Source organism: Poecile atricapillus, chromosome Z (genome assembly GCF_030490865.1).
Source record: "Poecile atricapillus isolate bPoeAtr1 chromosome Z, bPoeAtr1.hap1, whole genome shotgun sequence".
NCBI classification, from domain to species: domain Eukaryota; kingdom Metazoa; phylum Chordata; class Aves; order Passeriformes; family Paridae; genus Poecile; species Poecile atricapillus.
In genome coordinates this window covers 16,088,372-16,115,781 of record NC_081289.1, presented here as the reverse complement: position 1 = coordinate 16,115,781, position 27,410 = coordinate 16,088,372, and the positions used below count along the sequence as shown (strand labels likewise).

The following is a 27,410-nucleotide window of genomic DNA, read 5'->3' as shown; positions in this document are numbered from 1 at the left end:
CACCATCATTCACTGCCAATGAAGCAGTTCCCTAGAAATAAACAACCTACATACATGTTTTATCTACCAGCTGTGTAAAGAATGCAGGGTCTTGAAAATGGACAGGAAGTGTTGCCACTATGCTAAAAAACACACAAAACAAGTACTACATGAAAAGCCAAGGCTCTGTGGTTTCTAGGATTTTCAAAAGGAGCAGTTGTGGCCATTTCTGAACTTTTGTCCAGCTAGAGCTTACAGTATGTAAAACTGCAGTAGTAACACCATTTCTTATCACAAATTCTGTTTCTCTGCCATCCTCTATCGGAGCAGGTCACTTTAGCCAGTGGTGCAGATTTGCCAAAATGGTTGGAATTCAACCCCAAAACAAACATGCTGCAAGGGCTGCCAATGGCAGGGGAGGGAGGAGCGTACCTGCTCAACCTTGCTGCCTCTGGAGGGGACCCTGACCAGGAAACACTGAGGGCTGCTGGAAATTTCACCATCCACGTGAAGGACAGCAGTTTATCCTTGGAAATGCAGAACTTGAAACACATGCCAAACAGCTACAGGTGAGTACTGCTGGCCTCCATGGCTTCTGCTTTAATCAGTGAGGGGAGAAAAAAATGGTATTTTTCAGAAAAAAAGATGGGGTGCTCCCTAATTGCCACAGGGCGGGTTTCTTCCTGCTGTGGAAATGTGACATCAGGGGAACAAAACCAAAACAAAACCCCACAGAATACTGAACAAATGCATGTTGAATATAAAAGCAGGGGGCTTGGTTGTCCCAGAGCAACAGTGCACAGCAAACGTGGGCATTAAGACTGCAAGTCCTGCAGCATAGGGACAGTGATTCTCCATTGTACAGGTGGCATCCAGCCTCCCTGCTCCAGTTCCTAACTCTTCTGTGAGCAGGGAGAGAGGCAGGTGCCCAGTGAGGCTCCAATGCCTCCACAAGACACTGTAACCCCTGATGGTGCTTTCTTAGTGTAAGTACCTACATTTGATGTCTAACAGACTGGGAATATCTCTGAAGTGAATTACTTCCACAATGAGGACAGCATTTGGAAAATTCAGCCCATGCTGCTGCGTTCTGCACAAGCAGTGGGACCAAACTTAGCAATCAGTGAAGTTAGTGGAATTGGGAACATTCATATATTCAAGGAGAAGGAAGTTTTGGATTAAGAGGTAAAATTTTGAGCAATGATTGACTAAATTCAAACAGGGATCTTCACAAAAAACAGGGAGGGGTAAAAATAATTACTCTTAACCACTCTAATTCTGGACTTTCAATGTCAGATGTGGGAAGGAAGCTCCCATCACTTGTGCTGAAATCATTCTCTCTGCTGGTGCAGCAGCCCTAGAAGTTCGGGAGCGCCTGTCTGTGGTGTGCAGGATGGCAGAGTACCTGCACCTGGACAGTTCCCTGCTGACCCTGCTGCAGCACCCAGGCCCAGCAGCCAGGGGCTCACATATCCTGGCTGAGGACACCGGGCACATCAACCTCACCACCAACCACTACATGGGGCTCTCCTGGCCCGTCACGTGTGGGGGCTTTGCCCTGCTCCATGAATTCATCCAGGTCTTGCAGCACAACATGAACTCACATCACCTCTCACGGCTGCTAGGGTATGAAATTGCAGGCTGGAGAATACTCAGAAGAGGGGAGTATGAAAGGAAGTCTCCAAGACTACACCGCAGGCAATTAATGATCACACCAACACCTGCATTAAAACCAACTAGAATTACCCAGAGACCAGCTGCAGGAGAGGCTTCCAGACCTTTGTTCTTTCCTGTACCAAGCCAATTACTCACATCACTTGTGCTGTCACCTACTCAGAGCTTATCAACTTTCTGTGCAGAAAGTATAACCATGGCAAGTTACAAGATGCAGAATGATATCCACCTTGTAAGTCTGGAAAGCTTGGTCACCTTAGAAATGGACTCAGCATGGGACATGCCAACTAACCCCACAGTATCCATTATGTTTGCAGACTCTCATTTCCCAGATCTTTCACCTTCACTGATGACTGAAACGAGGCTTCTCTTCTCTGAACTGGAAGTGCTGCCTGCTAGAGCTTCTGGTACATCCTTGATGTTAGAGCAGCCAGAGTCTCACATGCCTGAGGTAGACTCCTATTTCCTTTCCAGTGAATCAGAGATATCCACATACCATCTTGTAGAGGACATCACTTCAGGCACAGAGCAGCTTTCCAGGCCATGGGTGATAAATACTATTCAGGAGTGGCCTCACAGCTCAGCAGTGGAATTTTCTCCCAAGACAGAATTACACCCATTTTTGCCAGGATCAGTGTCAGTATCAGAAGTGCCAGATTACAGCAATGAGGCAGAAAGCCACTTTTCAGAACTTGAAAAGTTTTCTGATGCAACCCTCTGTCCAGAAGCACTCCCTTCACTATTCCAAGAAACTTCAGGAAGGGCCACAATTTTGTCTGGCTTCACATCTCCCATCAAGGACACATTCCCAGCTGTCCCAGCAAGCAGCAGTCTGAGCCAAGAGTTCACTAATGGCTGTGAACCTCAACCTAAACCTTCTATGACTATCCCACAGTCCAGTGGCTTTTCATTTGATGGAGGGAAAAACACAGCTTCTTCTGTGGCCCAGAGAGAAGCACAGACCCTCTATTCCAAATCAATTTTCAGTGCTGAAGCCTCAGCTAGCTTTCCTCACACATTAACCAGCACTGTCCCTGGTAAAACTCAAGCACCTCATGAACCAAGTCTGATCACTCTGTCCCACGCTGACACCACTCCAGTCCTTACTGTGCCAGAAGACTTTTCTGCCTTTCACATGTCCAGGCTATCCAGACCAGCAAATACCTTTCCTCCTTACAGCAGCAGCATGCTCAGAACAGAGGCACAACCCACAAGGATTCTACCCAGTGGCACAGAGGAATTGCTTTCAGACAAAGATCTGGACACAAGTGGGCTTTTGCCAAATGTCACTGAACCTACCTTGGAGTCACACAGCATTTCAGGCATCAAGTCAGATGCTGTAGAAGCACCTCTGGTGACTTTATTTAATGCCACCTCTCACCTGCCCAGCAGCATACCAAGTATGTTTAAGATTTGACTTTATTTCTATCTCTTTCCTGCCCCAAGTCCTGTCAGAATAGTTCAATACAGTTTCTAGTGCAAAAGCACAACTTCCCTGCACTAGGCATGTGCCAGCAGCAGTCTTCCCAATGAGGAAATGCAATTTTTTTTGCTTAGCTAGGACCAGATAACAGCTCAGCTGAATGATCAGGCCCAGCTTTGACCATACTATCTAAGGAAAGGTATGACTCCTTAAAAAAGCTCCAAAGGAACAGAAGGATGGTCAGAGGTCTAGAAAACATGTCAAACTGAAATAATTTATCTAGAAGACAGAAAATACATGGGTTTGTAAAATATTTTGATTAAAAGATGAGAGCTGCTTTCTCAGAATCCCCTGGGAGCTAACACAGCACTAATGATGTCCAAGTGCAGTTAAGATGATTTAAGTTAGACATTAGATAAACTTTCTCGCAGCAAGGAAGATAAAACATTAGAAAAGATGCTTGAAGAACATTGAGGAGGGTTTTTAAGGACTGAACAATAAATATTTATTAAAAATGACACTGAAATAGTAGAGTATCCTTTGGAGTAACACATTAGGCCAGATGCACTTTTTAGTGTGCCTTCTCCAACTGCATGAATCTGTGACTCTGGCTCAAGTGTGTAGTAGACAAATAGAGATGGTTTGTTTGTAGTGCCAGTTGGGTACATTTGTGGGATTATGCCTAAATCACCTTACCTTAAATCTGTAAAAATGTACACATGGTAGATTTTAAACAGTTATGAAGTGCAGAATTCAGAGCCCTTCAGAGCCATCTTATTTGTAAACCTTTATTAGGCCTGCTATAAGTCTGTACCCAAAGCCTAAGTCTGCAGACAGGTATTTAAGTTTGCAATCAGGTATCCCAGCAAGCATCATGTGGAGAGAGACTATTTTACAAGAGCATATGGGGTGTAACAGGACAAGGGAATGGCTTCAAACTGACGGAGAGAAGTTTTAGATTGGCTATGAGGAAGAAATGTTTTCCTGTGAGAGTGGTGAGGCCCTGGCACAGGTTGCCCAGGGAAGCTGTGGCTACCCCTGGGTCTCTGGCAGTGTCCAAGGCCAGGCTGGATGAGGCTCTGAGCAAGCTGGGATAGTGGAAGGTGTCCCTGCCCATGGCAGGGGGTTGGAACTGGATGGTCTTTAGGTCCTTTCCAACCCAGGCCATTCTGGGCCTCTGTCAAAGCTCACAGATGGACAATACAGCCCTAACACATAATTGTTATTAGCACTCTTGCAAGTACAGGCCATGTAGAAACATTAAAAAGAAATAATAATAATCTTTCCTGTCCAGAGATAAAAGCCACTTGCATTCCCTCGTTTTTTAAAGGGGAGGCTGAACTCCCGCCTGCTTCCCATGGTCCTTCCTGTGTTGGCAGAAACTGACATAGGTCTTCAATCTCATACCATAAAAGCTTTCAAACTGCATTCCCAACCCTGTAACACATTATTGACATAAGATTCCTTTTACATAGATCTAAATGATCTTTCATCTTAAACTGTATTGATCTCACTTTCACAGAGGTGGGTGAGACACTGCTGCCATCACACCTGGATCCAAGCACCTGGCTGTTTCCCTCATCTGAAAGACTACACTTTGTGGAGAGTGCGTGGATTCTTCCTCCATTTTCTGCTTCACAAGAGCTGCAGACAGTAACCCAAGGTAAAAACAAGTTTACTTTTCTGTAACACAACTTCTGAACACAGCTGCCATCAACCTTTTCATCCACCCTGCAAGGTGTCTCTGTTTCTTAGGTTTCCTACACCAGAACCCATGCAGTCCTCAGATTATCATGACCAAAATATTTGTGTCCTGAATTCATCCCTCCCTAATATTTATATTAGGTAATATACAAGGAGAGGAAAATACAGGATGATTTTACTAGTCCTTACCATAAAGCATAGAAAGCACAAGTACACAAGATCCAGAATCGGCAGGAAGAGAGCTTGTGATCACTTTTGTCACAAGCTGCAGGAACTCCATGTTCTGATCCTTCGCTCCTTGAGCCTGGCAGCAAACTTCACCTGACAGTCACAGGGAGATTTCCTTCCAAAGTTGTCCCCACACTTTATCATCCTCCAGCTTACCTGGTGTCTGCTCCCAAATTCTCTGGAACTCTTCAAACCAGGCAGATGTGAAGCACTCACGGGAATCCTATCCCAAGCATCCATACTCATAAAAATCCCCCCCAAAAAAATCCATGGTTAATGTTGGAAATAGAAGATGAAACAATACATGTTGTGGTATTTTTGTGTAAACATTGCTAGAATTAGATGTTACTGTTTGGGAAGGAACTATAGAAGACCTGACTGATATTTTGAACTAGACAAAACAGCATTGAGCATATTTATAACTCTTTAAATAAACAGGTATTAAATATGTTTAACAAATGAGGTTAAGATGTGATCAAGGATAAGACTTTACTGATAAAAGTTTAAGTTTCAGTTTCAGTACACTCCACAACCCTGAGGCTGACAAGATTTCTCTGCCATCACTCAGCAAGAGATAGCAGTATTTTCCTCCTAATTCTTTCCCTCCCTTTTCTCCCTCCTCTCTAAAGGGCAAGCAAACACTTCCCCAAAGGTTGCTCATTCCATTAAATTCCTAACAGCAACCATCGGATGCCTGTTCTTTTTCCCTATACCTGCCAACACATTTTATGACAAGGAAGATGGCAACTCCACTCAGTTATCCCTACAAATCCTCCCAGCTGATGGCTCTCTGTCGGGATCCACGATCTGGCTGCAGTTTAACGCCTCCCAGCAGGCCATGCACGGCTATCCCCTAGAGATGGACTTCCAGTATTCCCCTCAGGAGTTTGTGCTGTCTGCCACAGATTCCGGAGGTCTGACAGCCTGGCAATCCTTCACCATCGAGCTCCTGAAGCCTTCAGAGCTACCGTGCCACCTCTTCACTGTGCGGACCAAGAACAGCTACTCCTCTTTCCTGAGGGAGAGGAAAAGGGTGGGATTGTTCCTGGAGAAGCTCTCCCTCTTCCTGAACTCCAGGAGCCCCAAGGACATCGTGCTGACAGCTCTCCAGCCTGGCTCCACGCTCATCTCCTGGTTCAACAGCTCGCTGTGTGCAAGTGCCAACAGATCTTCCAGCTGGTGTGGGAAAGATGAAATCCAGCAGGCACTGGAGAAACTGAGAGTGCCAGCTGGGTCTGTGAGCCCACAGTTTGTCCAAGCAATGCTGCCAGAGTACAGAATGGATGTGACTTTTGGCATTTCCTACACTGAGGACTGCCCAGCCAGCACAAAGCCATTCCCCAGGCCTTGCAGCAGCACTGGGCCGACACTCCAAGCCAAGAACGACTCCAAGATGCGGAGCCCCCGTGCCTTACTGAGCAGTGTTTTTGCCACTGCTGGCGTGGTGCTGGCAATAGTGGTCTGCTGGCTTTACAGGTGCCCCAGGAGGATTCCTGGAGCACAGCCTGTGATGCCTCAGACAAATTCCCAGCTAAGCCACACTAATGTGGAACTGGATGCCCTGAGACCTCGCAAAGTCCCTGTCCACGAGTGCAGGGCTTCACTTTCACCTCCGTTATGGATCCCACCTTCAGAGATCCCACTTCCCTCCCACGAGCAGCGTCCCAGGACAATCTCTCACATCACACCACCTTTCCAGCCACCAAAATACCGACTCCCTCCCCACTACCCAGAAGCTCTGACCACCCACCACAACCAGGGCAACATCCAGAGGCTGAAGTCTTAAATTAAATGGTATTAAGAGCAAATCTACAAAAAGACAAATTGCATTACAAGGTGCTATCCTTAACACTCAAAAAAACAACATAAACAGGCAGTTAGTGATTTTTCCTATGTTTTGATTTACAATAGGATTTATTTGACCCACCCCTGACAAAGAGGCAGTGGCAAACGCAGTACCCAAGTGAAGCAGGTAAAAGCACCTCCCACTGAAAGGGTAGAATTACAAACCTTTGAAAGTCAGAAAAAGAAAATACACATCAAGCTGATGCTGGTGGGAACAAGGGGCCACAGTCAGTGCTGAGCAAATCTCACTGCATTATGTCTCCCTGACTCAAACATACATTTTACACAGAAGAGGCAGAACTGTCACAGAAGGATCACCACAAAACATGATGGTTCCATCGAAATTCAGAGGTGCCACAACCTCAGTGTCTCTAGGGTATCTTGGAATTTTAGAATTTTTTTAAAATGCCTGACATTGTCTGTCCTTTCAGTCTTTCAAAACTTTTAAAGTGTTTCTATAAATACATCATACCTAGCATTTCTAGAGGCAATAGTAGCTACTGAACTCTTCCTGCTAGGTAATTTGGCACAATGTACCTTTAAAGATACATTTTAAAGCTCCAGGCTTGCCTTCTTTCCAGTAAAACTGTCTCTTGTCTCCTTCCACCTGGGACAGTTCTAGGACAGCAGAGAATTCCTGAAGTTATGTGAAAGAATTTCTGAGGACTTTTTAAACACTTTGAAATCCTTCCAGTTTAATAGATTATCATATACAAAATGCAATCCATAATTTAATTATGAACTGCATTTTGCAATCACGTATACTTAAGCGCTTTTTAGAACTGACAAAACCTTCCCTAAACTTGAAAGTTGAGTGTGAAATAGGAGCCAAGCAGCACCAGTGCCACTATGCAGGACAGCAGAGTATGGAATACTGTTTCCAGAACTGCAAAGATCAACCCTTGCAGTCTCTTGTGTCCCTGTGAGACTCTTAAAGCACGTGAAATACAGACCCACAGTCACCAGACCCTACTCATCACCAACCAGTCTGACCTGGCAGATGCTCCAAATGTGGAGAACGGAGTTAGTAAACAAACTAAACAAACACATTTTAATAGCAGGTGCTATTAAATTTCTCTTCTGCTAATGAAGTATTTAATTCCTGTGCAGATTTTCAAGGAGTGCAGCTGAATATTAATGGCACATGAGTAGATGTAACACACAATCCAAGGCACAGGATGAGCTTTTCAGCTCTAACTCTCCAGCCTAGCAAACTGCAGAGCTGACATTTACGTGCTCCCCAGCTTCTAGACTTAAAAGTTCCTCTAGTAAACAAAAGAAACATCCAGAGTGCTGTGCAGTAAAATCTCATTAAAACAACCTAGAAAGTTATGAGCAGTAATTTTGTGGCCTTTTTCTCCATCAAAACATTTCAGCTAGGATATCCAGAGATGTGGTGATGCAGGACATTCTTTTTTCAATGAAGTAGTAAAAATATAAGCAATAAAAGTCTTCAGACTAGGATCTGCAAGCTACACATTGCTTCTGTGAAAGCTAAAAATATTTTACAATATGATAGAAAATACTACCATGCAAGTACTATTTAATCACTCAGTAAAAATGGTTCTAAAATCATTTTACAGAAAACACACCTGCATCAGAGTGGCTCAATAATCACCTTGAAATCATTCCTGGTACTTTAGCAGAGCTGAATAAAGGACTCAGTCACAAATGTTAAGTGAAGAATATTTGTGTTCAGATCTATACATCATGAACTATGGTATTGAAAGTTGCAGGTGAATATATTGATTTAGTTTTAGAAAATTTCAAAGATGTGTCTCAAATCAACTTTAAGATATCCAATCTGTGAGCCCTTCAGTTGCTTACAGAAGCCAGATGCAGATCAGAGGAAGGCTGACACACTTGGGAGAGCTCAGGAATTCATCTTTCCTTAGCTCATGTGGAAGACAACTCAAAATCTGACAAGGGCTCAGATCACAGACATTGGACGAGTTTTCCCAGCTGAGAATTCTACTCCCCAGTGAAAGAGGCTCTACTCAAAGAAACTGAAGACAGATTACCTACTTTTTCATTCACAGTCATTCATACTCAGTCTCTCAGACGTGTAACCACAAGTATTTTACAGAACACACTTCATCAAAAAATAATTATTAGCAAAAAACTTTATTGTACTTTTGCTTACAAAGCTCAACTCCAACACAACAACCTGAAAGGTTTTGCTTTCTAAAGACCATTTCCGTTCCATTTTTTGAAAGTCCTTAAACCAACAATTTTTATCTGTAAAACCCCTCACCCTCCCACCCCTCAGATGAAAACCAAGACTGGCACTCTCTCTCAGCTCAGTGTCTGGGTACTCAGTGTGCGGTCTTTTCCATAATTCTGAGCTCCTGAGGAATCCTCATATAAATAAAAGGTACCCATGAAACAATTAATGATGTTATCAGCTTATTATAAATCACTTGAATTTAAAATTATTTTTTTTTAGACAGTCATCATTGATTTTGAAACAGTATCCAATACTTCTGGGCAAGGACTTGAAGCTGACTAACATTTTTGATTACTTGATTTACTCCATGACAGCAGAGGTTGTCTTCATCTGAAAGCATGACTGGAAAACGCTCCTATAGGACAGCTCCTATTTGCACACAGCTGGTTTAACGTGATATACAGATTTCATACTTCATAGCAAAAATAGGACTAGAAAAATGTAAAAACCAATCAAACCAGAGCTATACAGTTGTATTGAAACAGTACCAAACGCAATTCCAGCATTAAATATTTTTGCAGTTTGGCCAAGTTTTGTCCCAAGAAACAGAATTAATCCTCACTGTCGGCCTGCTTTTCCATTTTCTGTTGCTTCCATTCTGAAAGGCAAGACAACAATTAGTAAGGCTATTACTGTAAGAACAATCAACAGTTTAAAAAAAATCAGATTTAAATGACTTAATATTTTTTACTTCACTAACTGTCTTGTCTCTCCCTACCCTAATGTAAGCAATCTCCTCTTAATACTTCTTTAAGCAGCAGTCCGTATGTGAAGGAAATGTTTCTGCAGAGATGCTGTGAAAAACCATCTATTATCAACTTCACCAAAATACAAAATGTTCATGTGACTGGAGAATCCATTTTGAAAACTTAAGCTTTGGCCATTTGTTCCAAGGGCTTCATTTGCACCCCTCTTACACTGATCATTGTTTACCACCATCTGATTTCCTTCAGAGGAGGCTGGTTTAGTTTTCCAGTACTTTTTGTAGAACACAGACTACTGTCAATTTCCATTACAGCACAGCCTAAGACTCAATCATTTATTACCAACAATATTTCTGTATCAGCCATTCCTTTGGAAGCTACAGCAAGCAGAAAATGTCAGCTACTGTTTAACTCCCTGAGATTTAATAAGAGTTTTGCTGTAGGGGCAATCCCTGAAGCCCAGGGAAGCCCAGCTGTCAGCAGTCAGGCTCGCTCAGCACAGATGAAAAACAGAAAATCAAACACTGCTGTGGTTCTCTATCAATGTTGAAAAGCAAAGGAATGTATTTAGGTATTTTAATCATCAAAAGAACAGTATCTAATGCTGTAAGCTCCACACTGACTACTGCCAAGATATGGGTAGTGATGCATTTCCTGATACACACCCATTTTCTTCTTTCAGATGTTGATACAGCTCTGCTTTGTTGTTGACAGAGTTCAACCGACCAATAAATTCCTGGTGTTTCCTAGAGTTGGCAGTATTAATTCTGTTGCTCCATAAAGACAGCAAGGACATTGGCCCTGAAATTGTAAGTAAAAAGAGTCTAAGTGATGAAATTTTTGAATTAACATTACACCATTATAACATCTTAAAGGAATTACAGATTATGGTAATACAACACATTAAAACCACTAACATTAAACAAACTTAAATTAGAGGCAAAATAAATAGAAAATATGCAAAGTGATAATGGCTAAGGAGTTGCTGCACATGATATGGACTCTGCTTTAAATGCAGAATCTCAGCATCAGTTCGGCCACTGTGACAGAAAATTACTCACACCAAGGAAGAGAGGTCAGTGAGAACTGCCCATTCTGACACCTGCACTGCTTAGGCAAGTTGATTAACTATTAGCAGGAGACAGTGATTTCTGATACCTGCCCTCAAACAGCATTTCTCACATAGACCAGCTCAAAAAGCACCAGCAGGAACTTGGCCTACCCCCTGTCAACCCAAGAGCTGATCAGCAGACCCACACAGTGTCTTGGTATCTCCCTTTCTTCATATACCTGGTGAGGTTAACATGTTTTCCAAGAATTTCTAAACAGCTAAACATGATCTTCACTGACTTAGCTTTAATTCTAAAATGATTCACATCATTACTTTAGAAAACACAGACTGATACAACAGCATCTGCCTTTAAAGGAAATAATCTGTTGCAATTGTTCTAGTTTACCTTTTGCCTTTTCAACTGTGGGCATTTCATCCATTGTAATGAGAGGCTTTTTGTTGGGGGGCTCAGGAGAATCAGGGGAGTCTTTGATAACTTCAGCTTCTGCCAGTTCTTCTTTCTCCCGATCCAAAAGACCTTTTAACCTTTGTCAGAGGGAAGGAAAAGGATGAGGGAAAATATGCTTGAGTGGAACATAATTCTTGATAGCTTTATGTACTCCTCAAAACTATACAGGACCATACCACAAGAAAATTTCTTCTGGCTCCTTGGAGTGGGTGACAAACAATAGGGCATTCTAGCCAAATAATACTCTGTATAAAGCATTACATAAAGGAAAGGCTCTTAATACAGTTTCACTTCAGTTGTTGAGACAATTGATGTCTGAATTTTGAAGGAAAGACTAAATAAAAAAATATATATAAAAATATCATACAATTTCCTATTCTATTTTCTAGATGAATTCAGCTCCATTCACACCAAATCCCTTTTATCTGAGCCCCCATTTCTGTTCCACATGGGAAAGCAAAGCTGTAGGAATGACCTTTCACAGGAAGGCATGGAATGTCATCAGCATGGTGACAGCAGCATATATGAAAAGGCCCTCCTATCCTAAATGAGCCCAGCATGCACAAAACACATGCAAATTAAGCTTATTACCATGAGTTTTTTGGATCTCCGTAAAAAGCAGTTTGAAAGAAGGAATACAGAACAGACTGACAGGGGCTTGCCACTTAAGGCAAGCTACAATAACAACATGAGTTACAGACAGGAGGTAAATGGACATTAATCCTGATGTTCAGTTGAAGAGAAGAGCCAAATCAAGCTGGGTTGTCTAATTAATCTGACCACTGAACTATCTTACAGCCCAAAAGAAAACAACTGCTTGTCCCCCATTTTCAGCCAAGCTTTGGATTTCCATAAAGCAGTTTAATATCTAATAGGTGGTATGGTTATAATAGAATCCAACAGCAGGAACTCCTCAAGCTAAAACACCTGGCTAACTGGTCAATGGCTAAGAACTAAAGTTATGCTATAGTTTGATTTCACTTAAGAAAATGTACCTCTCTGATTCCTGCCACGGCTTATCTGATTCATAGTCTTTGCCCAACTTCTCCGACTTGTCCTCTTTGTCTTCTCTCTTTCTGCCTCGTTTCTTGCGCTCCTCCTCCTCTGGGGGTTTGCTCCTGCACGCCATGAGACACTCAAGGACTCGCTGGTGTTTGTCAGAGTTGTTTATGTGTGCTCGGACAAGGGTCTCCAGCTCATTCCACATAATGCGGTACTGCTCATCTCTGAAAAGGCCAGGAAAAACAGATCACACAAAGGATTGCCAAAATCATTAAACTACTGACTGAATGAATGCAGACCTCAAGAAACAAAACAGAACCCCCAAACCAAAAATAACTCCAAAGAGATTATCTGTCCTCCTGTAATGGAGGTTTCTCCACCTGGGATTACTCCATGCTTGAAACCATATTAACACTTCCCAGTTAACACCCAGAATAAAGTTTAAATTGAAATGGATTATATCCATTGAAATCATAGTTCCATGAGATCTCCCTGCCAAAAGGCACTTGTGAAATCTCTCAGGTGCTTGCAAACAATGAAATGTCAGGGCTATTAATGTACTGAGACACAAATTAATTATGACATTATTTGGGTTAATATAAGAAAGAATCGCACCACACTTCTGTCAATAACTCCCAGTGATGCAGGCAAATCAGGAGTTGAATTTATTTTCAATCAATTATTGGAAATACAAGGAACGCATCCCAATGATTGAGGGATCAGAATATTCTATGCTTATTTTAAAGAAATATTACATATTCTAAATAAGCATTTCAAAAGGATTCTAATGTAGCCCAATTTTAATGCATCATTCATTTATAATATACTTAAGTTTTCCTTTTTATTCATTTGAAATTATTCCACTTTATCTGTCTAATTCGTATTAATTTCTTACCTTTGCTGATAACTGTCTTTGATTTCATATTTTTAAACACATTTAAATTCTTAGGTAATACAGAGGTTTTTTTCCCAACCATACAGCAGTATCAGTACTGTTACAGCCCCTAAATGATATAGATGAAGCACTCACAGCATTTAGGCTGTGCACATACAGCATTTAATTTACTATGTATTACTTTTAGCTGTACTTTAAAAACTCGGTATGAAAACATTGTCAACAGAGTGTTTCTGAAAGTAGTCCAGCATCAACCAAGAGTGATATGTATTTAACCTTTTTGGCCCCTTTCCTCTGGTACCAACTGTTGAAATTGGCAGTGGATCGTTCTTCCTCTCCATGTCTACCAAATTGTATATTGTTTTTTGACAATTCAGCACATCCTCATCAGTCATTGCTTCCTTTACAATCACACTGGCTAGTGGCACTACCTGCAAGACAAAACAGAAATGAACAAGAAAATGTGTATGTGTCTCACAGGAGAGCAACAGGGACAAAAAAATTAAAGGCAATGGAACAACACACAACAAAACCCCACCCTCTTATCCTCAGTTAGTACTAGACTCTAAGCAGATGTGCTCTTTAACCAGCAGAATGGGAGCTGTCAGGTTCAACTCATTACATTTAAACAGCATTCCATCTGCATTAATCTACTGCATTAAATACAGAAATACTTCAGGAAAAATAAAGCTGGAATAAACTGATTTTACAGCAAGGGATTTATCTCCCCACAGAGTTGGTATTTCATCAAGTGACAGGGGGAAACTTAATCTAGGAACAGAACAAAAATTTACACAGCCCAGGTTACTTACAGCTTGCATATTGAAGATGGTGGTCTGAGAAATAATCATAGGCCAGTAACGAGTATGTTTCTCTAACTGATCTTTTGCACGTTCCAATGGAATTTCAAGACTTCCATCGATCTTATATCTGGGCTCTAGAAAAGGAGTTAATCGGTTTTCCCTCATAAATTCACCAAAATCCTAATGATAACCAAACAAGATACAATTAGGCATTTCTCTAACAAATTAACTTTCAGTGAAGGGGCTAAACAGCTTAGCCTTGCTTATCACTTTGTACCATCCCACTGCCACATCTGACCCTACCAACCACAGCCCTGTCTCTAGCTCTCATACATTAACCAGGGGAACACAAGAACAGGGGCACAGAAATACAGGGTAAAAAAATCAATGCATGGGTTTTGACAAGGATGACGCTTGCAGCTCTGAAAGGTATTTCATGTATGGAAAAAGTTATATTTTTCCAGAAGGAACTTTTGCTTGTTGACAAAAGATATAAAGGATGTGTTGAAAGAAGTAAAGGATAAACAAAATGCATGTCAGCTGATTGTCTGATATCAGGGTTCAAAGCTGTCAACTTCATCTTTTCTTTCTACTGTAAAAACCAGTCATGTGCAATCTGTCCTTTGACAACAAGCATGATATAGTCCTATGTGCAGCCAACCCACAGAAGAAACTTGCCAAGAAAAATTTTTTTCTAGAACCAGAACAAACTTTAAACGCTCCTAGTGCATCAAGGAGGCATTCCTTGACACATGAAGTATTACATGAAGCAGGCATAACAATCAGCAAATGTAGTATTTCCTACTGAATATATATCAAGGTTTATTACAAAGGAAGTTGGACCATGCAATCCACTCCAGCATTTCCTTCCCACATCTACTGCCCTGCATCTATTGTCATGTGAGAGAAGCAGCAGTGTAGGACAGAAAGACCCTTACTGTGATCCTGTAGTCAGTGACCCTCCCACCACAGCCTTCACTAATTGAGGGGGGATCTTCCAGAATTGAGCGGGAGCTGCTCAACACATGCAAGAAAATCTCTCCCCCGTGGCTGCTGAGCATGTGGCTGATGACCTTTGAGCCAGACTTGCGCGGCTGTTCCAACAACACCGAACGACCTGGTGGAAGGGAGATCAGTTTCATTCACTCATTCATTCCTGTGCGCTGCAATTTTAAATTTTGAGCTGCATAAATACAGGTTTGTGTTCAGCCAAGAAGAATCTGAACCCACCAATGTGTTTTCACCCAGCTGAACAAGAAACTGCCTTCTCCTCATTTCTTGACACAGAACAGGGTATATACTCCTTAAAATTTTACAAAGCAACACCAAAAGGCCTCTCCCAGACCAACCTTTTTTTCTATAGGATATTATTCTTAGGAAGAAATACATATTCATAAGGCATTCAAATGGCCCTGCTGCAGAAACACGCTCATTAAAAGCAACTTTCAAAAAGTAGTAAAATAACCTCTTGAGTAAAGGTATCAACTGATACCACTTGCTAATGCTTAAAATGGGTACTGTTCCTCAGAGAGAGGAATAAAACTGCCTTTGTCTTATTTTCAGTAAAATACACTAAGCATAAAAGGGTGCATTGTCCAAATAAGTTTCTTTTTATCAAGAAGCAAAAATAGCAAAAATCAGAAGAGTGAGCATATCTGAAATATGCTATTAATTTTGGTTCTAACCATTTTTATTAATCAAAGGACACAATCACAATCTCTAGAGAAAAATAAGAAAAATAAGATAGAGTGTTGAATAAAACCACTGCATGTTTAGACAAATAACTTGATTGAAGTAAACATTCCATTAAAAAGATGTTTGTAATGCCATTTTGTTTGCCAACATACTAACCTCCATTTCAATACTTGTTCCTTCTTTACATCTTTTCTCCCATCTTTAGTAAGTTTCAAAACACATTTGCCCTTGAGGACATTTAACAACTTTCTTCTCTTATTTATAGGACATGTTAAAATAAAATTACTATTTTTACAATATATAGACATTACTGCTATACACAAACTGCAATGTGCTAAGTGTTCGATTTACAGAATTAAAAAATGTAAATTGAATAAATTAGCCAAGGACACAAATTTACCATTAAGGAGAAAGTTTGTAAGGCATGAAGAAGGTCTGCTATTTACATCTACGGGTGAAATTCTGTATGCTCCAGTGCAATAGTGCAGTTCTGAAAAATAAAGGAGTAGAAAAGTTGAGTATAATTACAGAGACAGGAAAAAAAAAATAATCCAAAAGAAAAGAATAAAAGAGGAGGAGGCTAATCCACAATGAGCAGAACTAAAAAGTCTAGATGCCTCTCAATCTGAAAGTCCTTCCACCATCTCCTCACTGGGAGGATTCCCAAGAATCCACAGCTCTGAGAATGCCATCCATTCCCAAGCCCTTTTTCCAGCAGAAACCACAATTCTTTATCTCCTGAATTACTTCACTAACCAGTCAGTCTGCTCTTATTTTTCTCATCTGTATTTCTGGCCCTCTGGCTCAATGAGTCAACAAAAATTGCTGATAGTTAACAGCATGCATGAGCTGAACAGCCACACCATTCCTATGTTACCTCAGAGCTTCCCTGTCCTTCTCTCCTGTACTCAGATTTGTACAAGTTACCTACCAGTTCTGGAAGATTCCATGTCACCTACCCACACTGTTGGTTCGAGGAGTGCACCACTTCAGTGTCACAGTTTCCTTAAATGTGCCTTCTCTGCTATTACCACCCATGTGGTTATCACCTGCAGAGAAAGGCAGGAAAAGGGGGTGATCAACCAGAGTTTTTTATTACAGCAAAACTCTAAACTTTTAAGGTACAAAATGCATGTAACATGAACATATACACAATGTAATCTAAATTTAAAACTCAGATATTTTGATTTGACAATTACAAAGTTCCGCATACATTAGTTCTATCAGTAACAAGCAATTTTTTCCGCTAAAATGCTCAGGACTTTAATAGGCTATGGCGTTTTAAATAGGCGTTTTAAAATTTTCCACACAGAAATCAGAACTCTTAAATGCTAGAGCTGACTGTTTCTTGTACATATTCCCAAAGTCAATTAAACCAATCTAAAGGCACATTTGGCAAGTTTAGTTTTTTGGAAAAAGAAGAATTTGGTCTCATCATCCAGTCTCTTTGCTATGTCAGATTCAGCCTGAATTCTCTCAATGTGTTCTACTGACCACAGATGCTTTTTTATTAAAGTATTATTTTAAATATTAAAATATTGGAATTATCTTACTATTAAAATTAACTGCAACAATTTTAGAAATTATCTCAGAATATCTAAAGGCCCAATTTACTTAACCTGACAATTCCTTGACAACATTTCAGAGAATACTTCTGGCCAATATAACTGAACTGCTGCTCTCCTAGCACCAGAGCTATTACAGCTGAAATACGTATTTAGAAACAAATGGAAGAATCCAAAATTTACAGGATTTAAGAGACTTTTTCCTCTCAAAGTTCTGATGGGAAAAATGTGAAAAGGAAATGCAGTTTCCAAATGCTTCTGTGTTTTATTAGCAGACCTAATTCCTTGAGCAAACGGGTTTTGCAAAACTGCTTCTGAGCCCTGGCAATAAAGCTTTAAGATTTCAACATCTTAACAGCAGTTCAGGTGAGGCTGTGGTCATTACTAACACACCCTATGCTTTTCATCCATCTTTAGTCATCCACTCCCCTATAATGGGAAAAAAAGCACAGACTCCTCAAAATGGGGCTATTTATGACATTTAATTCTACCAATAGAGAAGTTATAAGCTCATTTTTAACAAACTTTTACATCAGGCAGTTTCCTCAACAAAACAGTTCTGCAAAAGGCAGGACTTGGTTGAGCAATTTAAAGTTCATCTCACAGGAATCCTAAGTAAAAATTCCAAACTTACGACAAAAAGATTGTAGATATTTCAAATACAATAAAAAGGCTCAACAGCAAAACAAGTCTCGTTTTTTCCAAAGCAATCATTGTCATAAACAGGTCTGTGGGATGTAAGTGATGCCAATTATTATTACTTAACAAAGTTCAATTGTGCAAGGCATAATTTTGCACAAATACCCAAAAGAGGGACTTCTGATCTCTCACCTACTTTTTATACCTCAGTAAGAAGTTGGCATGCCCTTCAAATATCACAGCAATATCCTGAACATTTATGAATTTGATTTGTTTACTGATTGCTGTATTAAAAAATGTCAATAATGAGTAAAACTCCAATGCCAACATTACAAATGAAGTTTCTTGAGTTGCAAGGAATAACTGAAATATTTGCTACTTGAGTCTGAAATTTACATGGATTTGAAGCTCACAATTTTTCTTTGTGAACACTCCCAAAGAGGCTGGTCAAAAGCCACCTTCAGAGGGCCATTTCTACTTACCACTCTTTAAAAAATCCACATGTGCCTCTTTGTGATGAAGCAGCTCCACATCATAGTTGGCTGATGTGTTGGCATGTTGTTCTTCCTTCAAAAGAGAAAGGCAGACAGAAACAGAATTACTTTAGCTAGAGGTCACCATTTTCATAAATGAATGATTCTACATTTGCCTTTCAGTCCAGAGGAAAACAGTAAGTCTCCAAGTCAACGGGATTGCAATGTTGAGGAAACTTTGCTTTCTGAGCAGTTTAAAGATGCAGCCAACTACTTTTCCTCTTATTTTCTGACACCCTATTCAGAAGCATCATGACAGGGGGCACCAAATACCGGTAAAAACCAAGCTTAACTACTTTGCTTAAATTAGTGAAGTTAAGGAGACCTACAAAATGTTACATAAACACCAGCAGTTACAACTTACTGAGCAGAAACAAAGGCTCACTGCAGGGTAGAGTGACAGTTTTCATAACCAAAAATCAAGAATCCAAACCAAAACCCACACTCTGAACTCACTATTTTTTAAGATTATGATAAGAAGTGCAGTTGCAGCGGCAAATTTATAACTAAAAACATGGATTTCTGTAAAGAGGACACTGCATCTTTAAACAGCTGCAGAGGATCAGCAAAAACAGAACAGTAACTCTGATAATTTACTCCAAGTTTTAGAAGAAAAACAATTAAACAAAACAAAACAAAAAAAAAAAAAAAAAGAAAAAACCACAGAGAACCCAACATAGTCTATTACTATAAGGACAGAGGCAAAAGGGAGAGGACCACCAGCAGCACACAGGTCAGAAAGTTACAGACAAGGTATTTGCAAACTGAAGTCACATTTACGCCATGACCCATGTCAAACTCTCAAAAGCTGTGAAAATTATTTTGATATTATGTTTTAACTTAAAAAATCCACACAATATTGCCAGTTTTCAAAGATGCAATTAATGACTGACTGTTACAACTTAATGAATTTTTAAATCATGAAGGCGATCTGCCCATGGGTCTTTTTTTTTGTTTGAATACTGACTTCTGTCTCAATTGTCTCTTGCTGCCTGATCAGAAAATTACTGTAAACTCAACACCTGACATTCTAAACTGCACTAGTTTCCCTCCAAGTAGCAAAAAAAATAAAAATATAGACATAACTTCTACCACAAGATGTTTAATTGAGTATCTTTCTTAACTAGGTATGTCGTGTCCCCTATTTCATGTTCATGGATCTTCAGAGTAGAAAACCCACTGGAAAACCCTAGCTAAGAAAGCAGCTTTTAGTTACAAACACCTTTATGTTGGGTGGGCATGATAATGAAACAGAGGAAAAAGAGATTCACTATGCCACTATTACGCACAAGGGTCAAGAATATCTAAATACAACTAGAAAAAGGCAAAAGAATCACAGACAAATTGATCTGAGGTAAACAAGACTGTATTTATATAAAGTAACACAAACAGAACTGAAATAACACTTGTATTGCTACATCAATAATTGAGATTCAGCAATACAACATTTTGTTCTGTGATCCTTCTTTATTTTTTTTTTCCCCTTTATTTTTACTAACCTGATCACAGACATTGAATGTGGGCTAATAAAAGAAAAAAAAAAAAAAAAAACAGAAAATATGATATGGAGAGAAAAACAATGTAAAAATTCAATTAAAATAAACATCAGAAGTTTTCAAACTAATTTAGAAGTGATGCAGCTGGTTAACAGAGCTATAGACACAATATTACCTTCATAGGGATGTTAGTTATTGTGGTTGAAGCCAGATCAAAGTGTTGCTGTACTAAAAGATTCAGTTTTGTAGCCAGGTGCCTCCCTGCACGGACACTGTGCACTTCACTGGTTAGAACAGGAGAGAGCTGAAATAAATTGATATATGGAATTCATGGTTTAGGTTGTGGTAGCATTCAACAATATAGTTTGTTCAACTCTAAAATAAGCATTTATACTCCTAAAACTACCACTCAAAAACCCACACCAGGGGAAACTACCAAGCAAGAAACAAAAACTATTTTCATTCTGAATTTTGAGCTTATGCCAAGTGCTACAGATGCAGTTCATACACACAATAAAAAAAGTAAAATTAGAAGTGTGCTAAAACATTTGAGTCACTAATTGTTAATAGGAAAAATCAGTATCACGACATGGGGAATAAACCTTAACAGCAGCTCTGGGCCTAGTTTTTACTTCTTTTAATGCTACTACTAAAAAGTTTTTAATTCTACTTTAATGCTAAATAACAGTAGGAAAGTAATTTTTAGATGTCTACCTGTATGTGCATCATTCATACACAAGGCAAATAAACACAAGCCAGAAGATGCATTTGATTTTTCCCTAGCCAACAAGAACATTGGACTGGGGCTCAAAAACCGAACAAAAGCAAAAAGGAAAAAAAAAAAGTAATAATAAGAAACTACAACAATCCCCAAAAACTCCAAAACAAGAACCCAAACAAAAAAAAAATACCAAAATCCCAAGACCCAAACCCAGTGACTCTTAAGAGAGGGAAGCAGTCAATTTGTTATCTTCCATTCATTACTTACAGTACAACCACAGAAGAGTTCTGTAGAAATGAATCACAGGAAGGCAGCCCTTTATAGACCCTTCCACATATTAAATGATATGCAGCACTATGCTTTTCATGTTAAGACATTTTTCTGGTGTCTTTTCTTACAGACAGCAGGTTAAAATGCAGAGCAGACTGTTGTATAGCAGAATATATTACAGATATTTTGTAAGTACTTGGCTTCGAACAACCACCACATGTGCTTTTGCTACTGAACAACTGTGAATAATTTGCACTATTTTCAGTCTGATGTGGTTCCTAATCCTGGGATAAGTTTTCTCATTTTAAGCTACTCACCTCTTTTTTAGGACGATCTGAAACAAGGCTGTCTTCACCAACTGGGTATGTGTGGATTAACACCAGCTCACATTTCTGAATCTGCATTAGACTTAAAAATAAAAACAATTTGCTCAGCCTACAATATGGCAAATTAATGTCCTAAAAATAAATTAATTCTGATATCTACAACACAGAACCATAACATATGTTAACAAGTTATTTCTGGAAGTGTGCTGCAGAAACTGGATTACAGATATGATTTTCAAAAGCACAGACTTCAGCTCTTACCAGAATAAAAATAAAAGCCTAACATTTCTTGTTCTTCAGATGCTAGAGCGCTGTACTTCTTTTTGGACACATAAATGGAGTAAGTCCTTAACTGGTGCAATCTGTTCAGCTTTATTCAGCTGAAAATTGACACTACAGAGGATTTGTGTCTCCAAGTGTAAGTATGAATGAGGGGATTCCAGGGAACACTGAGAACAGCTACCCAAACACATAGAGAGAAGGGACATGAATGGGATATATGCTGGTATCCTGATGTGGCTGTGTCCTGGGGTGACTTTATGATGCTTGTATCCCCAGTCACCTGGTTTATGTTACATATTAAGTTCTGCACCTTTAAGACTGGCTCTGAGAGTGAAGGGAAGAAAGAAGAAGCTGCAGTTTGTGTCCAGAAACAGCACTCACTCCCCCGCATCCTGCTCCTGGACTGTGTTGTCTACAGCACAGGCAGACAGCAGGACAGAGCCCTCCTCGGCTGTTAGTATTTTGGCTAGCTGAAGCAGGGAAGTTCCCCAGACTACTTTTTCCCTTGGATCTGTTCAAGCCTGCTCTGGACTGAAAACCCAGAAAAACACCGGGAGCCTGTGGTCCATTGGGGCCTGGGCCTCGGCACTTTCCAGCGCCAGAGGGACTGATAAGAACTTGAGCGAGCTGAGCTACACCACATGAAAAGGACTTCTCTGGATGTGCCATCTCTTTGAACAGCAAGAGGTTTTATTGTTTAATATTATCCAATTTCTGTTAAATTAACAGGGTTTTTTCCACTTTTCTCCAAGGAAATCTTTTCTGGAAGCAGTTGGGGGAGGGGCCGCTTGAATTTGCTTTCTGGAGGGACCCCATTTGGAGGTTTTCTCCCAAATTTGCCCTAAACCAGGACAGGCTGGAAGTCTGGAGTGATACAGACATTGTACCACATCTCTACCTACAGGAATGAGACATCCCTGTCTTTACAATGGATCTTACACATAGTTCCTTGGGCAGGAACCTTTATACATGTATGAAATTGCAACTGCAACAGGAAAAAATAGGAGACTGCTGCTTCTGCTATTGAAGTGCCTGAGGAGTGACCAGGAATAGGATCTCAACCCACTACAACTTTACAAGGGAACACAATGCTGTGGCCAAACACTTCAGAGTTTAATTAGACAAAACATAGGGTGGAGAAAGACTTCTCAGAGGAGATGCACTCTGTATTTCAGGATTCCTTTATCTCAAGGGAAGTTCCAGGCAATACAGTCATTTAGAAACTAAAACTAGTTTCAAAGAAGTTAGCTGTTTTAGTCAAAGAAAGATGAACAAAGCAGTAATACAGTATTATCAAGAAAAACTGCTTCAGATGAATTAGTCATTAAAAACACGATGTGTAACAAGGCAGTTACATGTCTAATTTTGAAGCAGATGTAGAAATTAACAAGCTAAAGAAATCCTGTCCTATGATGGATGAAGAATGATAATGAAAAGATAATGATCACACATCAGCTCTCAGCCAACAACACCATGATTTACCACATTCTACTTCATACAGACATTCATTCGAATAGTTCATTAGAGTTTTGTTACAGAAATACATCTGTATTTCCTAGAGAATATAAGAAACTCTGTAAAAAGCATACTCACTGGTCAGAGTTAGCTGCAAGCTTGTTGTGCTCATGAATGGTCTCCTGAACATAATCCTCCAGCATCCGAACATGGCTGTCACTACAAAAAAATGGTGGATTTCTTTTAAGGCTACAATATCAATCCTCCTGTTCAAAGCCACTGAATATTCTTCTTAAAATGGGAAATCTTAAACTTTTGGCTTTTTGCTGTCAGAACCTCCTAAATAAAACCTTTGATGAGAAGAAGCACTAAGAAAGACCTGTGCAAAGAAGCTCAGCACAGCCCTCGTGGGGATGTGTGGAATTGCTGTGTAGGGGCAGGAGCCCCAGCACACCCACAGACCCCATCTCCCCCACCTCTTGGCGTTGGTGATGCAGATGATCCTGCCCCTGTTGCCCACGCGCTCGGCGTTCTCCATGAGCGTGGTGCGGGCCTCGTGCTGGTACTCGGTGATCTTGCAGAGCGCCTCGACGGCCGCCACCAGCCCGTGCAGGATGCTGCAGCACTCGGGGTCTGCCCGCGGGTTCGGCGGCCCCACCGCTGCCAGCGCTGCCATCAGCTGGGCGGAACAAAGATCTGTCAGCCAAAGGTACCTCCCACGGCTTCCAAAACATCCCAGAGAAGCCAGCGTTTTCACACATTTGACATGCAAATTAACGTTGCCGGCAGAAGAACAAATGGAACAATTAACGAGCATTATTGGCAGCCTTCTGGAAAACATTTGGCCCTAAATTATCCTTTGCAATTCAATTTATTCACGAGGAAAAAATATTCTCATTACACAAATACCTGACCATAATAACAGCTTATAACCAACACCCGAAAGACATCCTAACATTGTTAGTTGCCTGCTGCTTTTATTTTCTGAGAATTTGGAAATGCACTTCTTCTTCAAAGTAAATTTTTCAGAGCCTTTTCAGTATTAAATATGACCATAAAGAGGATATTAACAATTAATGCATTTAACACAGGTTATTTGCCTCATGCAAATGGCTCCTCTTTAAAAAAGAACTTAAGTTCAAGAAGTAGCACCAAATTACAGAAGAAATACATAACCAATTTCTTCATGTTTATTTTAAATATTTAAGTCTCTACTTAAAGATACTGGATTTTTTAAAATTTTGTCTGTAGAATAATCCAGGTTCAGAGGCATCTATTTGAAATTCTGTTATACAACAGTTTCAGACTAGATCTACCACCAGTAATTAACCAGAGTTATTTCATATTGAACACAATGTTTATTTCACAATAAAGTCTAAACTAAAAAACAAAAGAACAGTTACAAATTATACCTCCTGCAAGTTCTGATCTTCTTGAGTCCAAGAATTCAACACATGAGCCCCAGAATCACTCACAATGAAATTCACCTACAACGATCAAAAAAGCACATTAAGATAACAGCCATTATATTGTTACTTCCCCAAATTTAAACAAACATGAATTGCACTACTTGTTTCTGATAGTCTGGAGACTTGTGCAATGACAAGACAAACCCAAAATAACAAACCCACAAAAATCACACACTCCTGCTATATTCAGTTTTCCCCTTAGTAATAAGTTTAACAACTTCTACTTATATTTGTGCACTATAAAATTCTCTACATCAAATAAGATTTTCAAAATATTAGTATTTTAAGAACTAATCATATTTTCAGTAGAACAGCTACAAAATAAAGTAAATTCTAATACTGTAAACAGCACATCATTCTCCAAAGTCTCTCACAGTACATCATGGGGTAAATATCTACCAAGATTTAACAAACATCACTAAGAAAATATGGCTTTGTAAACAAGGAGCTGTGTGTGCCAGCAAGCTCCCCACTTTTCCCAACTTGGAGCTCCATGGCAATCCTACCTCTTCCTAAAGCCCAGAATTCCTCCATAGGTGACACCAAAACCCTTACGAGCAGGTACCATATGTGTTTAGCAAAATTAAACTTGAAACAATACCTCACTCAAGCTTTTGTAAAATCACAGCTCAGGAGAGCACAATAATAAATCTCTAAGGTGCCCAAAAGCACCTCTTCATGTTTTGCACCAACTTGCAAAGTGACATTAAGACAATGAAAGATTCCAAAATTAAATATGTAATGAAAATTATATACTCGTAAAACCAGTAAAAAGACTATACATATAAACGGCAAAACCAGAAGATTTTTAAGTGATAAATTATATTTAGTGCTTTACTCTAAACAACACGAAGATATTAAAAGACTTAAACAAATCATGAAAACATTCCTTATTGTATCAAGCACAACATGCAGCACAGCAGGCAGAACTTACCAGTTTCTTGAAAGGGAAAATATCATACATTATCCTACAGTACTCCATAGATGACTCCACTGAGCAGGTCCACAGGGACTTGGAGATGGGTGCCAAAGGAATGATGCCCTGGGTGCGGTTCTTCACTAACATATCGAATTCCACGTGCTGCCTGCATGATTCTGCCATGTAGGGGCAGTGATCCACAACAAAAACAGTTTTGTGGGACTCAGAAAATATTTTCATTTTCTTCCTGAAAGAAACAGACATGGAAAGCAGAAAGAAATTGCACATGGTGAAAAAAAAAAATCAAACAAAAAACACCATGACTCTGCAATTTACACATACATCCTAGAAATATGCAAGTTGTAAAGCCCATATTTAGTAGACTACATTTTTTATCAGAAGAAACCATTTTTTCTCAGGAGGAAAAATACAGAGAAAAGTGGAATTATAGTGCTGAAAAAGCAACAAAAATGCACAGTATTGCTCTCCCCACTTCTCTATTTAAAATCAACTTCGAAGAAGTACACAAACTGCTTCCTATATAAAGCTTATTTCCTAAAATAAGTAACATGCAAAAAAATAATTTATGATAAAGACCTTTTAAGTAGTATAGTCAGAATTTTAAGCCGATTTTCAGTCTTTGCTAAATACATCTTATTTTTAAACGAATAGTTGCATCTGTACTGCAACATCTCACTGACAAATACACCAAGTGTAAAATTACAAAAAAACAGAGCAGTTAAGGCTGGAAGGAATCTCCGGAGATCATCCGGTCCAACGCCGCCAAGCCAGGGTGACCTAGAGCGGGTAATGCCTTCATGTGTGTTTGGAAAGACTCCAGAGGGGGGACTCCACTCCCTCCCCAGGCAGCTGCTCCAGGGCTCTGCCACCTTTTACGTACAGAAGTTCTTTCTCATGTTGAGGTGGAACTTCCTGTGTTTTAGTTTATGACCACTACTCCTCGTCCTGTCGCTGGGCACAACCGAAAACGTCAATTTCTAGCGTAAGAATTTATTTTTCTACGTACTTCTGCTGAATTACAGAATACACGAAACAAAAAATACATACAAGCTCATTAAAAAAAAACCTAAAATATTAAAGCAACGAGAGGATCACGGAAGTCAGACGGCGGCTTCCTCAGGGGGAAGGGCGAGGGGCAGGCTTGGGCCCCGTGCTCGGCTGCAGCTGCCGGGGCTCACCGCGGCCCCTTGGCGAGAGCCCCCCGCCGCTGCCTGCGCGGCCCGAGCACTCGCAGCCTGCCCTCGGCGTGGCGGGGAGCCCGAGGGGCCGGGCCAGCGCCGCTGGAAAGCGTTAAGGGGACGGCAAATACTTCTCACCTGGGCCGGCTCCTCCTGTGGTGCAGCAGCCCCGGTCCTGCTCCTCGTCGCGCCCGGGCGCGGCCGCGGCCCCGCTCCGAGGAGGAGGAGGGACGAGGCCCGCGGGGCGCCCTAGATGGGGCCAGGCGCGGGCGCCTCCGGCCGGGCGCCCTCCATGTCCCTGCGGCGCTCTGCTCCCCCTCCTCGGGCGGCTCGGCGGGGAGCGCGGGGCCCGGGTCCGGCCTGCGCGCCCGGCGCCCGCGGGGGTGGGAGAGGCGGCCGGAGCCCCCCCCGCTCCGCCCACCCCTGAGCCCGCGGGGGCCCCGCGCGGCCACGGGCGCCGCCGGCACCGCGGCTCCCCCGGGGGGAGCGCCCGGCCCCTGTCCGCACCTCCCCGGGCCACAGCGCCCGGCCGGGATCACTCGCCCGACATGCCGAGGCCGGCGCCGGCCCCGCTCCTGCTTCTGTTCCCAACCCCGATCCCGCCCGGGCGCGGACGCCCCGCCCGTCACTGAGCTCCCCTCACAGCTCGGGGGAGTAGCCCGCGATCTCGCGAGAGCACGGGGACGCCCTGTGGGCGGTGCCAGCGAGGCTGCCGTGTTCTCGCGAGATCGCTAGGCCCCGTGCACACACGAGGGGCGGGATCTCCGTGTGTTACTCCAGTTTGCATGGGAGGTTTGTGTTGCAGTGTGCAGGGAGCAGAAGCATTCCCGCAAAACG

General features: G+C 41.1%; 1 protein-coding gene across 2 annotated transcripts; it reads right to left on the bottom strand.

Annotated features, from left to right (window-relative positions):
- Nucleotides 1–8,958: 8,958 nt before the first annotated feature.
- LOC131572917 (integrator complex subunit 13) lies at nucleotides 8,959–27,192 on the bottom strand. Of its 2 annotated transcripts, XM_058826354.1 has the most exons (17): nucleotides 26,712–27,192; nucleotides 25,390–25,621; nucleotides 24,399–24,473; nucleotides 23,463–23,665; nucleotides 23,125–23,205; nucleotides 21,241–21,331; nucleotides 20,108–20,236; nucleotides 18,386–18,470; nucleotides 16,659–16,748; nucleotides 16,100–16,189; nucleotides 14,943–15,121; nucleotides 14,014–14,184; nucleotides 13,478–13,632; nucleotides 12,300–12,530; nucleotides 11,242–11,381; nucleotides 10,450–10,585; nucleotides 8,959–9,678 (listed from the first exon to the last, which is right to left on the bottom strand). In XM_058826354.1, exons 2-17 carry the CDS (start codon nucleotides 25,612–25,614, stop codon nucleotides 9,639–9,641), a joined length of 2,121 nt encoding a protein of 706 aa, XP_058682337.1. In that variant the 5' UTR covers nucleotides 25,615–25,621; nucleotides 26,712–27,192; the 3' UTR covers nucleotides 8,959–9,638. The 2 variants fall into 2 exon arrangements, with proteins under 2 accessions (XP_058682337.1, XP_058682338.1); XM_058826355.1 differs by lacking the exon at nucleotides 14,943–15,121 and having other exon boundaries at nucleotides 14,014–14,138.
- Nucleotides 27,193–27,410: the final 218 nt, after the last annotated feature.